The following is an 18,828-nucleotide window of genomic DNA, read 5'->3' as shown; positions in this document are numbered from 1 at the left end:
ACAAAATATTACTATTGTGTGTTGGTACAGAAATACCCTCTAGGAAAACCTTATGTGTTTTATGATATTTGGATGCCTATTGCTACCAGAGGAATTCATTGCAGTCTCCTTTTTCTAGAAAGTCCTCTCTGCAAACAATGGCTCTCTAAAACATTGAGACTATCCTTGTGACACAGGCCAGCAAGCATAAACTGATTTAAGGGTTTTAAATTTAAAACAGGTTGGTAATCCCTAGTGGATGATATGACTGTGAAAATGAAGCTTACGAGGCTGCCCTGCAAGCTTGTAGACAGAAAGTAGTCTGAGTCTGAATATCTAATATTTCCTCCTCTAGAAATTATGAGAAACAGCTATCTGCATTTATTTATGGAGGAAACTTTGCAACTTGTGGAGGTAGTTTCGTATTCTGCTGCTGATTTTGTAACAGACAGCAATGTTTTATCCAGGTCAACAGAAAAACAATCTAAAAGTTTAATAACTATTCTTAAACTACCACCTTGTATGTTTTTATCGTAACCACCAGTCCTCCTGTACACTTCACACACTATGTGCGCCCAGGCTGGAATCAAATAACGACGCAGGCATGAGTTCTGTCTTCAGAATTGTTTTCCTGACCCTCACACTTCTGTGAAAAGTCAGAAGTGGGGAGGTTTAGCCATGCAGGTCAGCCCTTTCCATGCTGTACAGATGCCCAAAAAAGGAATTGCGTGTAGAGGAATTCAGGAATCCAGTGGAGCTTACAGTTACATTGTAATTAACAAGTACACATCAAAAAGTTAGGACAAGAGAGAATTTGAGGGATATGCTGGCTAGATCCAACTAAAGAGACAGAAACTGGAAAATTCAGTCATGGGCGGGGTTATTCAGATACAATATACTCTATACGCCTATCTATGGGCTGTGCAGGATTAGTTTATGGGTCAGATTTTAAGGGAAATGGAGTGAGAAAGCCAAGAGGAATTAACATGAGGTTAGGGTGAGGGAACTTGGAGAACAAGGCTAAAATTGGACACTCAAGAAGAGAGAAACTGCAAGGGGAGGGTTGAGATGAGACAGAAACAACCTAGTTATGGAGGAGGAAGTTACGCCCTTGTGAACTTTAAGACTTACCTTTTTCTAGGACTTCAACTGTCAACTTTAGGAAGCATCCTGGCTTCAGTGTCTTGCTGTTTTAAAGCATGAAGAAGACAAGAAGCTGACAGCAACCCCAGAATGAGCAGTACCCACACTGACAAAGTGCAACACTGCAGAACCTGGATGCAGTGGGTTGTGAGGTGCTGGCAAAAGGATCCATTGACAGCCCTCAGCATGCCAAGGTGATAAACCAGGATAAGGATCCAAGGACTCCTGTCAGCAGCAGCTGGATATGAGTTGGAGGCATAGCTATAAAATCAGTCCTGGGTTGACCCTGAGAGCCAAAGAGGACAAACACTCAATGAACAGCTGCCTGCCTGTCTGAGCCCCTGGAGTGAGAGAATGGGACCCAGGTGAGGCTTGTGGGACCACTAATGCCTATTAGTAGGAATGAAGGGTAAAAACAGGGAAGAGGTGTCAAATATTTAATGAGGTATTGCAATTTCTTCCTCTCCATAACAGACAGCAGCTCGATGAGACTCATGTCCTCCTGGCATTCAAAGGTGTTCTAACTAACACCCCAACATGAGGTCGTGGTATTTCTACCCAATAAAGCATAGCACGAGTTCCTGCTGTGTAAACAAGATGAAAATCTCTCCATTGTTCAGGTGTCAACAAATGCCTACACATCTTCAAATGTCCCATCTACAGCACAATAAGGAGAAGGAGAAAGCAGTAAGTGAAACCAATAAGGAGAAGAGTTTCCTTGCATACAAAGAAATGAAGCTTATGCATACAACAAAATTCTTGCTTTTTTGGGTAACATTAAGCAGGATATTTTGTATCTAGCATAAAAAAATATAAGATATTTTATAAGTGCAGTTCTCCAAAACAAATGTATCAGTTTTATGCCCAGGTTGACTTGGATTATTCAAAGTTTTTCACAGTTCTGGTAAAAATATATATCTTATAAAATATGCATCAGCATAACTGCCAAAATTATAGGTTTTTACACTTAACAGGTCTTAACACTCCTGAAATGAGCACTGGGGGTTCAAAACCCACCCATGTTTCCCAACTGTAAAATCCATTTGTTTACTACTACAAAGATCTCCTTGTGTATCACAGGCTGACAAAAAATAGTTTTGAAAAAAGGAACCAAAAGAATGGCATTGATTTTTATCTGAGAACTATTAGCTACATCACCCCCACTGTAGCAATGGAACCAAATATAAATGACCTTTCACTGAGCTTCAAGACAGAGAGAAGCCCCACTATGGAAGGATGGGATGCAGCCAGAGCGAATGTACCTGCAGGCTTGCCCTGTTCTAGGAAGTTCAAACATTTCTGTACTAATTTGCAAATAAAGGACAGGCACACTTACAAGAAGTAATACAGCTAATATAAAAATGTAGCTGCTGTGCAGAGGCAAAATAAAGCTGTTTTTCTGGCATATGCAACATTCCTTTTATTTTGGTGTCATTTACAAAGATAAATCAGTTCATTGCAATTTTTGTATTTGCATAAATTCAGAATTCAGCTTGAGGTCAGAAAAGCCAGTTTTATTGCTGTCTTTCAAGTATACACCACTGACTTCAACTGTCTTTGCAGTGTAACAACAGCACAACAAATCTACATTTTCTTGCAGAGATCACAATGGAAGACCCATCACTGAATTCCATGATTTGTTCACTGGAGAAAACACTTATGTGCCAAAGACAGGAAGACCTCAGCCTGCAATAATCCATTAATTAATTATTCTATAGACCAAAAGCATCAAAATAAAAAAGGACATTTTAGGTTTTGTGGGAGTAACAAGTCTTTATTATAAGAATAAAACATTGCAAAAAAAGGTGTTGGATCATTTACTGAAACTAACATTTGCATAACTTGTTCAGTGTTTTGAATTTGTATTTGGAATACTTGAAAGAAATAATAATACTTGAAAGAAACAATATCCTTCTTTTTTCTTTCTTTTTTTTTTTTTAAAACATGCCTGTGTGGCAAGAATACTCTTAAGTTTGACAAGGGTGGTACCATCTATATACATTTAGGAAAACATGCTTGCTGTGGGTGTACAAAAATAAAATTTATTTATTAAATTACACATAAATATAAGGTACAAATGTATTTTTAAAATACAGATAATCACACTTGCATTGTGTACATATGAAAATAAGGTATTTTAATATTCAACATACACAGACACATTTATGATAAATGCAACTAGTTGGCAATGCCAGTTCTCCTCAGTCTATTTTTTCCTTTTTTTTTTTTTTTTTTTTTTATCCCTTCCAGTTTTCCATAAATATGGAAAAATAGGCTTTTGAAATAATTAGTTCTGCCGGACATCTTGCAGCAGCTTGTTAATTTCTGCAACCAGCTCACTGGCATCCATGAGTTCATGTTTGCCATCACTGAGGTGGTTGAGCACATTGTCAAAATCATCTTCTTCATAATTTTCTGGGATCTCCTCCATAGCTGGTAGCCATTTGGATGAAGGCTGCGCGCCCAAGTGAGTCCCCAGAGCGGGCCCATTGTTAGCAGGGTTTTGGAAATGTGTGCTGGCTGCCCAGGCTGCCACCCCCGATGGATAATTTACAGTCTTGGTTGGCAAATGTCCCTTCCTGCGCTCCAGTGAGTTGGAGCGATCCATCTCATTGCACTCCATGTAGGCATCCAATGAGGGAGGCAGCAGGCGCTGGAAGACACTGCTCATTTCAGAGAGGAGGGAGGAGGTGCAGGTGTCCCCTGATTCCTCTTCACTCTGGCAGTCCTTCCCAAATGTTGAAAAGCTCTTCTTCTCACCGGTGTCAGCTGCCTGGGCATCCTCCTCGAGGCCCTGATGATGCTGCTGCTGCTGCAAGTGCTGCTGGGGTGACTGGAACTCCTCCCCAGGGATGAACATGTTGCTTCTGTAGTCAGAGGAGGGAGAGGGAAGCGGTGGCATCCAGCACTGGTCAGAGTGGCCCAGGACCCTGCATTCCTCCGTGCATAGGCGCATGGCTGCAAGAGAAACACGAGGAGAGTGAGCAGCCTCTCCTGCTGTACACAGCACCTGCACTCACAGGGATTCCTGTCACCAGGGCTGAACTCTCCCAGAGATGTTCAAATCTGGTGTTTGGTTTCACCTTCTGTGTGCAGGAAGGGGGCAAATACAAATGGTCTTGTACCTCCATTGCAAAGAATGAAAACAACCAATGCAGTTCACGTAAGACAGTAATGTAATCTCTTAACTAAGGCTGAAGATAAATATGTAAATTTCAGGTGGAAAAAGAAGCACTTGTGGCTTGAAGCCACACAAGCCCTAGTACAGTTCTAGCTCATTAAATAAAAGGAATAGCTCATAAAATAAAGGAAGAAATTTCTACCTCCAAGCACTCACTTGAGTTTTAGAGAAGTCTTCTACATGCAACTAGTGAGGCATATCAGAGCAGTCAAATGGGACTAAATGGACAGGGGAAATAAAGAGCAAATAATAATAACATGCAGAAGAATCTCCTTTTCCATTAAACTCCTTTTTTATGACAATGACGTGTATGTAGAACTCAAGGTGATTCACTGCCATATTACCTTTTGAACTAAATCAGTTAAATTTTAATCCACTATCAGAATACCTAGGGTCTAATTCTCAGCCTGTGTGACTCTGGTGTTTATACTGGATTTATACTCTCAGGTGCACTTGCAGCTCTGTAGCTCAGGTTACTGGCCCATGCTGGCTCAGGCCTTGGTATAAGGAGGGCTCTAGCCCACTGGATGGTAATCCAGGTCAGCCATGAGGGCTGAGGAGCAGAAGACAATAGAGCTGCTCTCTCAGATTCTTGGTTTATTGATGTCTCTCAGGCAGAAGCAATAAGATGGGGCAAAGGACTGCAACCCTGAGTGCTGCACTGGTCCAAACTGGCCCACTGAAGGAGCACTGCAAGAGTCCCTTGCAAACATTCCAAGAGGTCAGGGCATGGCTTCTGGAAGCAGAGACAGGCAAAGCTCAATCTGACACACTTGCAGAAAGGGATGTGCCAGGAGAGATGCTGAATTTTCCACACCAAAATGAACTGATCATAGGACACAAAGTCTCACCTCAGGGTAGATGTCTGTGTGCCTGCTAGATTTGCAGGAGAAGATCTGGGTGCTGCTGGGACCCTAACGGGTTTGGGTCACCAACTTTGAAAGACAGCTTTCAGAAATGATGGACTCTTTGCATTATGCATATTTTCACTGTAAGAAACTCCTGCCCTAATCACTTAAATGACAATATTATCCTGCACAGAATACAGTTTCTTGTTCTTTCTCAGTATATGCTGACTGCATAAGAAATGTTTGCAGTCATGCCCTGGAAGTTTACCTTCTTCCCTCAATACATTTCCCATCTGGCTCTGGATCCACTCTGTTTATCAAAAAATCTTTTTGTAGTAGTGTAGGCAGAACTGAACAGAATATTTCAGTTTAAGATGTACTAGTGATTTATAAAGTCCTACTCTCATACTGTTAGAACTATTTATTTTTGCACTTTACACAGCCTATCATATTGTTTGTTTTCCTAATGGATTTCCCATTCCTATGAAGATAAACTTTCTCCATGTCATGGATGCAAACGTACAAATTTCTTCGAGATTACAAGCTCAGATAGCAGCCTGGATATTGCACAACCTATTGCAAAATAACTGCTGATCCAGGAAGTTTCAAACAAACAAAGCAAACTAGAATATATCAGTGGCTGAAGTTTTGACACAAGTGACTGAAATGCCTGCAAGTGTTTGTTCTCATATATAACGTTTTACAGAAAATGCCCAAGAGTTAGAACTGTCAAAAGACATCTAAGTGATCCATGACCAGTTCTCAAGTCATCCCAGAAGGTGAGGATTACAATTCTAATTAAAAAGACTCATTTAAGACTCCTTTAAATTCATTACATACTTTCTGTGGTCTAGCATTTCATTACTAGCCAAGTTTGTCTAGTGTCAGTTTCACAGACATTGTTATCAGGAATAGTTTTGGTTTAAAATAATAAATTATGACACCTGAACATAAGATCAAAAGAAACTCTGAAGTAACTAAATGGTGACACAATCTGTCCTTAAATCTAATCTGCAATAAATTTAAAAATGTCCAGATGCACAACAACTTTTTTTTCCTCTTTTTTCTTTTTTTACTTTTCCAGAATCAAGCTTTAGCTTGATGGTTAAGATTTAAAAAGAAAAATAAACAAGTCTTTGAAGAACAATTATGGAACTTTCTGATAAGGTAATTTGTGGAGTTTTGAGGGGCTGGCTCCATTCCTTTCTTGTTCCACCTTAAACAGACAAACTGAAAGGACCTTCCCACAGCATTTTGCCTGTGTCCAGACTGACAATGCAGAAACCTTTCAGAATTGAGAACAGGAAACCTTCAGGAAGTTTTCTTTTCATATATTGGGATCAATTCAGGTCTTGTCTGAACAGGTCCAACAGACTTATCTGAAGGATTAATGCCATGCATAGCAGTAAATCGACATCTGGGTGAGACTAAATATCAATCTTGATAGCCCAACCCAGTTCCATCTGCACTGAGAGGAGTTTCCTGCACTTTGAATTTAATTAGCCTGGCATTTTTGGAAATCCTGTCCTTAGGCTTACTGTTTAGAGAGGGAATTGTAAGAGCTGAAAATGGGTCACAGGCATTTCATACAGCTAAGAGGACAACCATTCCTGTCTGCTGGCAGCTCCCACTTGACCACTGTAAAGGGACCACTCTTCCTTGGCAGCAGCAGAGCAAGATGCCAGTGCAAACACCATTGCACTGTAAGTTCCCCAGGCCAACTGAGAGCTCCAGTAGATCCCTCCCTGACTCTTTGCTAAAGCATAGAAGAGAATGAGACATGCCTTACGCTAGCTGGCAGAGGAATAAGCAGTAGGAGTTAAGATGGATAAGGATAAAAATATTTTAGAAGTCCAGATGTAGATTAAAGATTCTGAAAACAGAGTAACTCTTCAAGGCCTCTGTTTTTGAGCACATTTGAGAAGGCAGGTGAATGGCTGGATATGTAATACAAGACCTAGACTGGAGCAAAATATGCACAGAAAATTTTAAAGTTAAAATGTATAAGAAAACCAATTTGAACTTTTGACGTTCTGTCTTGCCTAGCATAAAAACTCTGATTAATACATGGGGGTTGCTTTAGGAAGGTCATGTGTTGCACCACCCTTCAAGGCAAAGGGACTCCATTTATAAAATTACTTTAATAAACTTGTTAAATTTATAAACTTGGTTCAGTGAACCCTACTGAAATTATCTGGCCCTGTGGTTATACAGAGAAAACTAAATATGATCTGAAGTAAGAACAAGATCTAGGGTACAACCAAGGGCTGTATAATTATTAAAGTAATTACAAAGTTCTTCTATCTGTACTAAGCATGAATTCCCATGACCTTTTATTCAACTTTTATTCGGGCATAAATTTAAAAGCAATACTTCATACTTCATACACATGAATATGTATATATGTGTTTCTCCTACTGCCACTCACCCTTTTCTGATTTTTTTTTTTCTTTTCTTCCCTCTGTCCCTGAACTGTACCTCTTAAGCTCTTGCTTCCAGAAATTAGGGTTGCAATATTTAAAATCTGGTAAATATTTAGAACTTTCCCTTGCTACTCAAGTTCATTTTTCAGTGGGAAAAACACTTTTCCTTCTTCTCCATCCATATTTCTAGTTCACTTTCACACTCAATTTCTAAATGGAAGAAGTTTGTATCATATGGATCAAATCCACTGTGGAAAACCTATCTCCCAAATTATAGTTCACTGTATTTTTAACAAATCACAACTGCCTGTCTTTGCAAAAACATCCACCCAGTCATTTAAAGTCAAAGGACTTGGAGCAGATCATACTTTTAGGAAAAATCCAGAGCCAGCTTATTATGTGAGTGACAAAAAAAGTAGGCATTGCTCTGGGTAGATCTGCAAGTTTTGTCTGACCTTTCATTTTAGTAGATACATCAAGGCTTCAACTTAGCATTTATCATGAAGCAAAGTAAAAAAGGAAGGAAACACAGGACTTGAAATCTAAAGAACTTTTGCTTTCTCAGTAGTAGTTTCATCAAAGTGACAGCCAGGCAGAACTGTAAATAAACTGCTCAGCTTCCATTGTGCTCTTACCTGCTGGAATTCTCCCATCTGTAAGGAAAAGGTCACTGAATCCTTCCCCAAGAAGTCTGTCAATTGGAGACTCTCTTCCCAAATCATAATCACTGTCTCCAGCTTCACTATCACCCCGGCCACTGTCTTTCAAGCTGAATTTATCCATATCTTGTAGGGCATATCTGTGAAGCAAATTGTGGAAATTACATTATCTCAAGTATGTTATAGTCCACATTTTGTTTAAAAATACATGTCTGTATTTTCTGATCCGTGGACATTCATAGGCAGCAGAACAATCTGGATTCTTACCTGTAGCTTCTGGAATATTTGTTTCCTCGAAAATTTGGCCTTGGTTGATACTGGCCTTGGTGAAGCATCGAGAGAAGCTGAGAAACCTGCTAAAGAAAAGGTGAAAAGAATGATTCCTTGAAATGAAAGCTCAAGCTCCTTGCCATAAAACCACTAATTTGCTTCTCAGGTTTGTTTGTGGTTTATTTTTTTGTCCTTTAAGATTTAATTAAATCAAATTCCTGCACATACATAATGCAGTACAATAGTAGCGTCTGACACAAGAAACATCTGAAGACTCTGTAAAATGAGGAAGTTCACTTCTGTTCATTAGCCTCTGAACTCATAATAATTAGTTCTGTAACAAGTAAAACAAGCAATTAAACCGAGGTGTTTTGTTTTGGTTTAATATATTAGAATCAAGCCTTCACCATTCCAGGATCCTAATTTAAAACATGAAAACATTTAAAGCCTTGCTTTATATGTAAAGGGCTACCAGGACACAGCTCTCATTTATTTAAGCCATGACCCAACATTTGCAGTAAAAACTGAGGGACTCTCAAAGTTTGAGACATGGTGATAATGTGTTACTCCAGCTGTACTCAAACTGTGTCAGAATGTTTTAGTTCTGCACCCCGTTAGTAAAAAGAGTTTCCTGGATTGTTTCTGAATATAAATACTCAGGCACTCTTTCTCAGATGGAGCTGTACAGAGAGTAGGGAGAGGGAAGGCAAGGAAGAAAGAGTGAACAGTTAACCAGTGCAAAACACTATGTTCCACTCCATTGTTTTGACCTTACAGGGAAGAACTAAGTAATAATGCTATTAACAATAGATTAACACTGCTTCTCAGGACAATGGAATCTGTTGATATTGGAGTAAAATTGAAAAGCTGAGATACTGAAGAGAAATCCATGAGGCATAGACCTGTCTGCCTCTTGCTCTCACAGACTGCACACAGGGGTGTGTGTATGCTTCCAAATGAGTGGCTGCATAAATGGATGTGCAAAACCAAGGTCTGGACCTTACCTCAACAGGCGGTGTAGCATGGGTGAGTTCCAGGGAGAAATTTTCAGGCACATGGTTCGAGGAGATGGTCACCAGGCTGTTCAGTGATTGGTGGCTGTGGTGGCTCTGCCGGCTGCTCATTTGACCCCTCTCCAGGGCTGGGGACGATGATGGCGAAGCTCTGTGATGAGATCTGATGGGTAGAGTGCCATTAACTGTTGGCACCAGTGTGATGTCCCCTTTGTGTATCTGTCTGGAGGGGCGTTTTGGATGGTGCTGGTAGGTTGATTCGGCCACGCGACAGTTGTAAGACCTGGTGTCCTTTTTCTCTCGATTGCACCTCGTAGCAAAGATAACCATTATAACCAATAACACAGCACATATTGATCCTAAGGATATAATTGTTATCATGGAGATGTCCAGGGAGGGTTGGCTTACCATAGTTGCTTCAGTGCTTGAGAATGAATAAACATGCTCCAAAATGGTACATTTCAGAAGAGCTTTAGTACTAAGCTGAGGGCTCCCTTTATCCTGGACTATCACCAAAAACTCCCATTGTTTTGCTGCAACTGATTCAACACTCACATTGATAGAGATGTCACAAGTTTGGGGATCCATCACAAAGATGCTGTTTTCCTTGTCATCTGCTATAGAGCAGCTGAGTTCAGAGTTCATACCAGAGTCTCTGTCTGTAGCCCTTATCCTGGTGACAAGAAAGCCAATTTCAGCATCTTTAGGGATTGATATTTCTGCTGTGCTGTTGCGTAGCACCGGCCCCACGATGACAGGAGCGTTGTCATTTTCATCAATGATGGTGAGTACAACTGTGGTGTTGCTAATGAGCTGCTGGCTCCCTCCATCCCTAGCTTGGACCACAAAGGCAATTTGATTTACTTCTTCATGATCAAAGGTTCGCAGGGCATAGATTGCCCCATTGGAGGGATCGATGGTCACATAGGTGGTTATAGAACTTCCCAAAACAGAGTTCTCCAAAATAGTGTATGTCACCTGCCCATTGTCACCTAGATCTGGGTCTGTGGCTGTGACCGATGTGATGTATGCTCCTGGAGAGTTATTTTCCAAGATAACAACTTCATATCTGTTTGTCTGGAAACGGGGTGGGTTGTCATTTTCATCACTGATTTGGACAGTAAAGTGTTTCACTGTGGAAAGACTTGGTGTTCCCTTGTCCTCTGCTATTACAGTCAAGAGGTATTCGGATCTCTTTTCCCTATCTAGAGTGGCATTAGTCAGGATTAAATAGTTATTTTCATAAGTCTTTTGAAGTTTAAAGTGGCCATGCCCATGGAGCCTACAAATGATGTCTCCATTCACACCAGAGTCCTTATCTTGCACTCTGACAAGGGCAACAAAGGTGTCCACGGGTGACCCCTCAGAAATGTAAGCTACCTCTTCTCTCTCTGTGGACATCAGATTTAAGTTGATTTCTGGCTTGTTGTCATTCACATCCACAACTTTAATTATAATTTTGCAGTGAGCTGGAATAGAATTTGGCCCCATATCCTGAGCCTGAGCATCAATTTCATAGGATTTGGTTACTTCATAGTCCACTTGTTTCAGCAGGGTCAGATGACCTTTTTCTGCATCTATCCTAAAAGTTTCTATAATTTTGGCAGATACATGACTGCTAAAGGAGTACACGACCTTCCCATTGGCGCCCTCATCTGGATCAGTAGCATTGAGGTCTATGAGCAAAGTCCCAATTGGAGAGTTTTCCAAGAGCTGGATAATATATGACTGCTGCTCAAACACAGGGCTGTTGTCATTGGAATCAGAAATACTGATTTTCAAGAGGGATGACCCAGATCTTTGAGGCACCCCTTTGTCAGAGGCAGTGAGTTGGAGTTCGTAAGTCGATTTCAACTCGCGATCCAGCTCTCTAACCACAATCAGTTCTGCATACTTAGCACCATCAGTCCTGGTTCTCACATCAATGCTAAAAAAATCATTTGCTGAAAGGGAGTAAGTGTAAAGGGAGTTGTCTCCCACATCTGGATCAAAAGCACTGTCCAAAGGGATCCGTGTTCCTACAGCTGCACTCTCTGATAACTCAATAGGGATAAGAGCTCTGGAAAACTGTGGAGAGTTGTCATTAATATCCAGCACTTCAACTTCGACATGGAAAAGCTGCAGATGTTCAGTGGGGAGAGTGATCACATCAAACTCTATGGAGCAGTTTAAGTTTTTCTGGCACAACTGTTCCCGATCAATTTTAGCTCCTATGCTGATTTCTCCATTATCCTCACGGACTACAAGCAAGGCAGAATTTCCCCTCTGCATGGCTCGAAACCGAACTAAGGAAGGGTTAGGCATTTTTAATAAAACATCAGCAACATCCTCCGATAGTCTTGCAATTACTGATCCAACCCTCTGCTCCTCATAAATCCTGTACTTCAAATTCTTTCCAAGCACAGCATTATTACAAGATATTATGATCAGTGCAAAAATGAATAGAAAGTGCATTTTACCGCCGATTCGATACATCTGTAAGTTTTTGCAATTAATTTCCCCCAATAAGTTAAAAAGGAATTATTTTGCCTTCCTTCGGTACCTTAAATCCAAAGCACATCTGGTCCTTTCCAGCTTGAAAACGCCTTTTCTAGCCAGCCAAGTATTAGTAACTTACAGATCAGAAAACTTTTTGCTTTTTTCATACACACCGTGCCCCGACATCCAGATATAATCTGTAAGCAATCCACGCTTTCTCATTTGACTCAGCGCTCCTCTTCCAAGCTGAGATGCTCCGGGGCAGCGTCCTCTTCTCCCGCCGTCAGCATCCAGGGACCGCCGGGAGCTGGCGGGATGGCTCTGCAGCCCGTCCTCCCGTCCTTCTCCGCACTCTCCGTCGGACTGAACGCACTCCCTCGCCGGCTCTAGCCTAAAATCCTCCGCAACTTCACTCCAAGTCCCCAGACAAAGGTTTTTCCTAGCCTGTACTGAGCCCAGTGCAGCCAATCAGCCGGGGAGGCGAGAGGAAGGGAGGGGAGGGAAGGGGAGGGGGCCCGCAGCGCGGCGCGCCGGGGCGGGGGGGCCGGGAGCGCTGGCGGCCTCTCGGCCAGCGCCCGCTTGCCGCCAAAGATGGGGGTTGGGGGTACAAATGACTAATGGGAAACTTTAAATCAACGTCTCTCCTCCCCACCCTCCGAATTTTCATGGCAGTTTCAAGCAGGGTTTTGTGATTTTAATTCCTCCCCTTCTTGCCACGAGAAATGCGATCGCGCTCCATATTTACATACTTTTGGGTTACCCCTTGTTTAACTCGCTGTGAGCATTTGAGTAGGTTTGCTTAGTAAAAGAGCTGGGGGTGACGTCTCGCTATCCGTTCCGCAAGAGCGTCTTCTTGCTGCTCTCCTACAACGTGCGTGCTCCCAATATATGTGCTCCTGCCCGGAGCCCTGCGAGAGCTCCTCCACTCCGTGAAAACTGTCCTCCTTCCCAATTCAGGAACATTTTGCATTCTCCGGTCCTTCCCTGGCTCTCTCTCGCAGCATCTCTGCCCTCAGCGCAGTTGCCTCTGCCGTTCCTCTGTGTGTTCATGTGTGCGATTGTCTCTGAGATTTTTTATTTGCTGTTCCAGTGCTACTTCAGATGATCTTTTTCATCCTATTTGAAATAGCATTTCATTCTCCACCGTGACAGTCTGTGCTAAGCACACCTTCTACATGCCAAGTATTTTAAAGGAAAAGAAGCCACAAGACAAATTGTTTGGAGAATGAAAAATTCCTCCCTTCTCTGTTGCAGAAAACTACATTCCCACACATTTGCACACAAAAACATAATCTTAAATCTGAGTCGAGCATGTATTTGTGCAAACCAGAAATGTTTGCAAACCAGATCCATGTGTGAGCTCCAGGCTGAGTCAGGACATGTAAGCTGATGCATTTTTCTCATTTCAAATGTATCAATTTATGTGACTTCTACTTCCTTTTTATATAATCTTTTATCATTATATCCACAGGCTTGCTATATTTCACTTTGCTTTTCTGCTAATTTTGTCCATTTGTTTATTAGCATTGCTCATAAAGATACCATCACTCTTTATTGCTCTTCTCCTTCTCTTATGTTCCCCCCATGGCATATCTAAAAAAGGTAAAGAGTAAATCTCTTATTTTCCCAATTTACTTACTCTCAGCAGAGCTCAGCCAAAGTCACTAAGAAGGTTTTTGCTGAAAAAGAAAGCAGAGGAGGCTCAGTGTGAACTCTCCTTCTTTTTAAGCATTCAAAAGCATTTTATAAGCCATTGTCTCTTTTTTTCTCTTCCACAAACTAGCACCGTGTGGCAAATTGTGCAGAATAGAAATGCCCATAATGAATGTATTTAGTACTGGGTCACGCTGATGAACATTCTGCCCCCATGAATAATACTGTTTTACAAGTTTGCAGCCCTTTTAAATTGCTGATCCCCAAACGCTATAGGCAAACTAGAAAAGCTAACACAAGCAACTGGGACTTTAGAAACCCATAGCCATCTGGCCTAAATCTCTAACAATCCAAGCCAATAATTATATCAATTCAGGCTTTAGTGAACCCCTTTGCAAACACTAAAAGAGCAAAGAAAGGAATTAGTGACCATTCTAAGTTCTAGTGGAGAGAATTCAAAGATAGTGTAATTCCATTAGTTCATGGACAACATTTTTTGCAGCTCTGATAAATCTTCCTAAAACATTTTTCCAAAGTACAAGTGTAAACCCTTTTCTGACAATAATTGGGAAAAGAGGTTCAATTAAATGTTGTTCTTAGTGTCAATAAAAAGTACTTTCTTGATAAAAGAAGTCACAACCACTTTACATGATGAGTACAGGAGATGAATAATTCATAGTAAAAATAATTCCACTGCTTTAGAACTATTATGCATACTTTTAAATGATTACATGTTCTTCCAAGGAACTGTGTAGTAGACTTAGATATGCAGAACTTGCTTTATGTAATTTTTATCATTTTCCAAGTAGTTTCCACTTTGTCACATTGGTCTTCCTCAGAGACAGTCTGTATCATAATAGAGAGCAGGGTACCTACCAATAGGAATTACAGCACCTTTTTACCTTTTTTCTTTTTGTCCTTTTTGAATTTATTTTTATTTTACAACTTTATCAGTCATATTACATGTCATATTATAACTTAAGTCCACACTGTCTTGCAACTGACTTCTTGCACATATAATGTTGGTAAAAATGTCATTGCCACAATAGTTCTTACATGAATTCTGAACTAAAGTAGGGAAAAAGTCTCAATTTTATTTTTTTTATTTTTTTCATTTGATAAGCTGCAAGTGAGGAGGAGCATATCATCGGATTGTTTGCTTAGATGGAGCAATATTTAAGTGTGTAGCATTTCTAGAATTTATGCTTCTCTTGGGTGCTTATGAGAAATCACAGCACTCCCAAGGCTGTTATCTCCAACATGCAGAGTTTTGTCTGAAAGTCTCTTAAACTTCAGTCCACCTTTGACATGACAGATTTCCCTCACAAAGAAAAGAGAGAGTCCCACATGCAGGCAGCAGATGCTTCTTAGTGAGCGTGGTATTGTGAGCGCTCTTAGGCACATGACTGGAGTGCTGCTGTCCTCCTTGAGACTAATATCAGTTACTCCCACCTGAGACAGACCTATTCACCATAAGGCTCTTCCCAAAAGTTGCACTCCGGTTCTTCACTGATGTACTGAAGAAAAACAAACTGACTCTAAATTTCACTTTCATTTGCCTATAGTACTGCTTCAGAAACCACAGCTGCACAACAGGTTAATTATTTTTCCCTTAGCTGAAAGGAGGTTTATTTCTGTTAACTGAAAAGAGATTTATTTTTTTGGTCAATACAATTTAAAGTCTGTCTTGTCATTCTGAGGAGTTTTACTGAGCTCTCAAACCTATCTTTTCTTCTAAAAGTTTATGATTCCCCTAGATGCAAAATATATATGCAAAAATTAGGTGAAAAAGAATTTTACTTTGAAGAACTATTTTTATAAATAGTCCCTCAGCAAGGAAGGGAGAGAAAAAATATATATTCTTAACAATGACAGAAGCATAGTAAAATTAGCACCGTGCCATTTGGTTCATTCCCCTCCTCAAGACACATATACAAAAATGAGGTTTTATTCACTTCTGTATGAATTATTACCTTATGTTGCATTATGTTACAAAATGTCACAAGAGCTATGCTCCCAGGCACAAGACATTTCAAGATAAAATTTTATTTGGCACCTGTGCAATGAATGTGAAAGACAAGTTTTCCTAAGTCAGTAGTGTATTTTAAAAGAACATTTCTGTCACAATGAATGACAAAACCAAGGAGCTTCATCTCCCTCTTGCTTCTCTCCCTTTGCTTCTTTCTTCTTCTCTCTCTCTTTCTTCCTCCATACCTCTTCAACATACCCATGTCCCAAAATAAAACTAATACTTCCATCTGTTGCAGCATGAGTCCAGACTGAGGAGTATTCTTGTAGGCAAATGAGTTTTGCCATTTTATACTCACTCTTGGACCCAAAAAGCTGATCAAAGGTAAATGTGATACTGTTCTTTCAAATGTGTGGAAGGAAGCTAACAGTCTATTTTTTTGCACAGACAACCATATAACAGAACTTATCACAAATTAATGCTGGATTTGTCCAGTCTGCTATCTCATCAGTCATGCTTATACCTGATGTTGTTTTCAGAACTGAGAGACATCAGAGACTGGCTTACTTTAAGAGATATTAAAGGCAGAAAAGACCATTGGACTATCAAAAATATGGCTTCTGCATCACAGTCTTCTTAGTTAAAACAAAGTATCTCAGGCAGAGCATATTGATGTGTGGAATATTAAACAGTGTGTCTCAGACATCAGTTACCTAGTTCACATGAAAAGGCAGTCAGAAATGGGGTCAGGGATTCTGGCAGAAAAATCAGAAAAGCAGAAAGTCTGTGTAATATTGTCAATTATGACCTCCACAAAATCTGTATCTTGACTATGTATACCTAAAGCTTTACAGTACTTCCTGTTGAAGATAATCTGTCTTAACAGTACCTGTTCCCATCAGAGTACTGCCCCTACTGTGCAGTGTCCTCCATGAGCTGTCTCAAAGGCCTCTCTCTCACCTCAGACATCCAGAAGCCTTTTGGTAAAGGCAAAAGCTGTACCAGGAAAAAGTATTTTCCTGCCCCAAAAAACAGCCAGTCAAAGCCTTGAAACAAAAATCCAAGACAAAGAAGGAATAAACAGAGAAATTTAGTTCAGCCCCCTGACCTTCGCTTTTTCAACTTGCTTAAAAAAAAATCTGATGGGTCATTAAAATACATCAAACCACCAAATTTGATGTACCTGCTGATGGGAGAGAAAGTTTTTGAAATGTGAGTTTAAAATTAGGTTTTATATTGTCATCAATCATTGTAGCAAAAGGCGGGGGATCATGTTTTCAGCTACATGAGTAAATTTCCAAGGCAGTTTTGCAATGCATAATTGTGTAAATAAATGTTCCATGCATGGTAAGTACCTACATATTCAGCCTCTTTCTGCACCAATAAAACTTCTGTCTTTCAAAGATTTACCAAGTGAAAAAGAGAAATATGCATAAGTCTCTCAGTTTACTAGATCTCTGTTATAAATAAATGCCTACAATATATCAGCAGATGCTTTTGAATTTTTTTGAGGTTTAGTTAATATGGCAGAATTTACAATGGAAATTCCATTGTTTGATAATTTTCATGCATCTGTCATTTTGTTTAGTTATTTCCTTGTAAAGTATGAAGTAAAATATCTATAATTGATAGCTGTTTATCCAAAACTGACTTTAAGAGCAATACATACACTAGAGCCAGTAGAGGGTTTGAGCATTATGTATGTTTGGGAGAAAAAAGACACCAATCAGGACTGTAACACATTTCCACTGCACTTAAGCCAACAAGTGTAATGTTGTGTGGCCCTGTTCCACTTTCTTACAAAGCCACCCAACTGAGCTGTAGGTCCTGTTGGGTATAGCAGATATAACCACCCATTTCCTAAGGCATCATTTTTTCTTTCTTATCATCCCTGCAACTGAAATGCATAAAATGCAAAGAGCCAAAGGCTTCAGGGAACAGTTGCCATAACCTTCAGTTCATGAAAAATGGAGCTCAAGAAACAAAGGTGCTCTTTTACCTCTTGTGCCCCAGTGGTGCAGCCACCATGGGGCTGAGATGGTCACTTCTGCAGGCAGAAACCCCAGGCCTCTTTTTTCCCCCATAGGGAAAGCACCAGCAACATCTGTGCTCTCAGCCTGAGGTACTGTAATCAGTCCTACAAGGTGGTGTACTGGCACTGGATTTCCAATACCTGGTTTTATTCCAGATGTTAGCAAACCCATACTCCACATGCACTGGAATTTGAAATACTTTATATGAACAAATTTGAAAGGCTTTCTGTTTCTTAAACTGCTGCAACTCTGCTTTGACAAATGTATTGCTCTTGTACCCTGAAACATAAAATCTAGGATGTGATGATACTTACAAGGCCACTTGTTATAAAGAGCAGAAAGAAGCAGCTGCATTTAAGATACTTTTCTTTGCGGGAGTGAGGTTTCTGTGAAATAAAAGATTAGACCTTTGGTGTAGATGTGAATTTAGTAAGGGCTGCAATACATAGTCTGCCAAATTATTGGCTCAACCCGAGCTTTTCATGGAGCTATAACATCCTCCATTACCCCTGGGAGTTTAAAAAAAATATATATAATGGTGTTTCAAGTATCTTTCTACCAGAAAAACCACATGTTCAGTCTTCCACTGACAGCCTAAGCCAAATCCAGATCCATCTATGCACCTGCTTCCAGCAGCTGCTAGTGACTAAGATGTTCCAAGGATATTGGGGTTTCTCAAGAAGGAAACGGATCAATCATCCCAGAGTTCAGCCATGTTCAGCCGTGGCAGAGCCAGAGGTAACTCCAGAGTTTTTAGATGCTTTTGCCTTCTTTGTAGATATGGCACTGGTGGATCTGCCAGCTTTAAGTTGATGGTTGGACTTGATGGTCCTAGAGACTATTTCCAACCTTAATTATTTTATGATTTTGATGCTGAGGCTGATAGGGAACCAGCCCAATGCCCAGAAAGATTTTGAGCAGCTTCAGAGACACTAAAAATGTCTTAAAGAGCAAGAGCCCCACAGGACTGCAAAGCTGGACACAAAGTTTTGTGGCAAGAAAGGATATTTCATCAGATTTCTCCGAAAGAGCTGCTATTGGGCAAATATTTCCTGGAAGGATCCAAACCTCTCTCTACTGCAGAATTTAGCTAGCTTGCATTAAAAACTATTGTCTTTAAGGAGCCCATAATGACCTTTCTCTCTTCAAAACCTCAGGCACAATCCATCACCCAGCCTG

The 18,828-nt window shown here is 40.4% G+C and overlaps 1 protein-coding gene across 2 annotated transcripts; it reads right to left on the bottom strand.

The window, feature by feature from the left end:
* Positions 1–2,615: 2,615 nt before the first annotated feature.
* PCDH18 (protocadherin 18) lies at positions 2,616–11,991 on the bottom strand. 2 transcript variants are annotated; one of them, XM_015625828.3, is made up of 4 exons: positions 9,508–11,991; positions 8,501–8,589; positions 8,210–8,373; positions 2,616–4,080 (listed from the first exon to the last, which is right to left on the bottom strand). In XM_015625828.3, the coding sequence occupies exons 1-4, from the start codon at positions 11,989–11,991 to the stop codon at positions 3,410–3,412; spliced, it is 3,408 nt and encodes a 1,135-aa protein (XP_015481314.1). In that variant the 3' UTR covers positions 2,616–3,409. The 2 variants fall into 2 exon arrangements, with proteins under 2 accessions (XP_015481314.1, XP_015481315.1); XM_015625829.1 differs by having other exon boundaries at positions 3,410–4,080; positions 8,501–8,586.
* Positions 11,992–18,828: the final 6,837 nt, after the last annotated feature.

Source organism: Parus major, chromosome 4, assembly GCF_001522545.3.
Source record: "Parus major isolate Abel chromosome 4, Parus_major1.1, whole genome shotgun sequence".
Taxonomy (NCBI): Eukaryota; Metazoa; Chordata; class Aves; order Passeriformes; family Paridae; genus Parus; species Parus major.
Note: the sequence above shows the minus strand (reverse complement) of the source record. Positions and strands in the feature narration are given on the sequence as shown.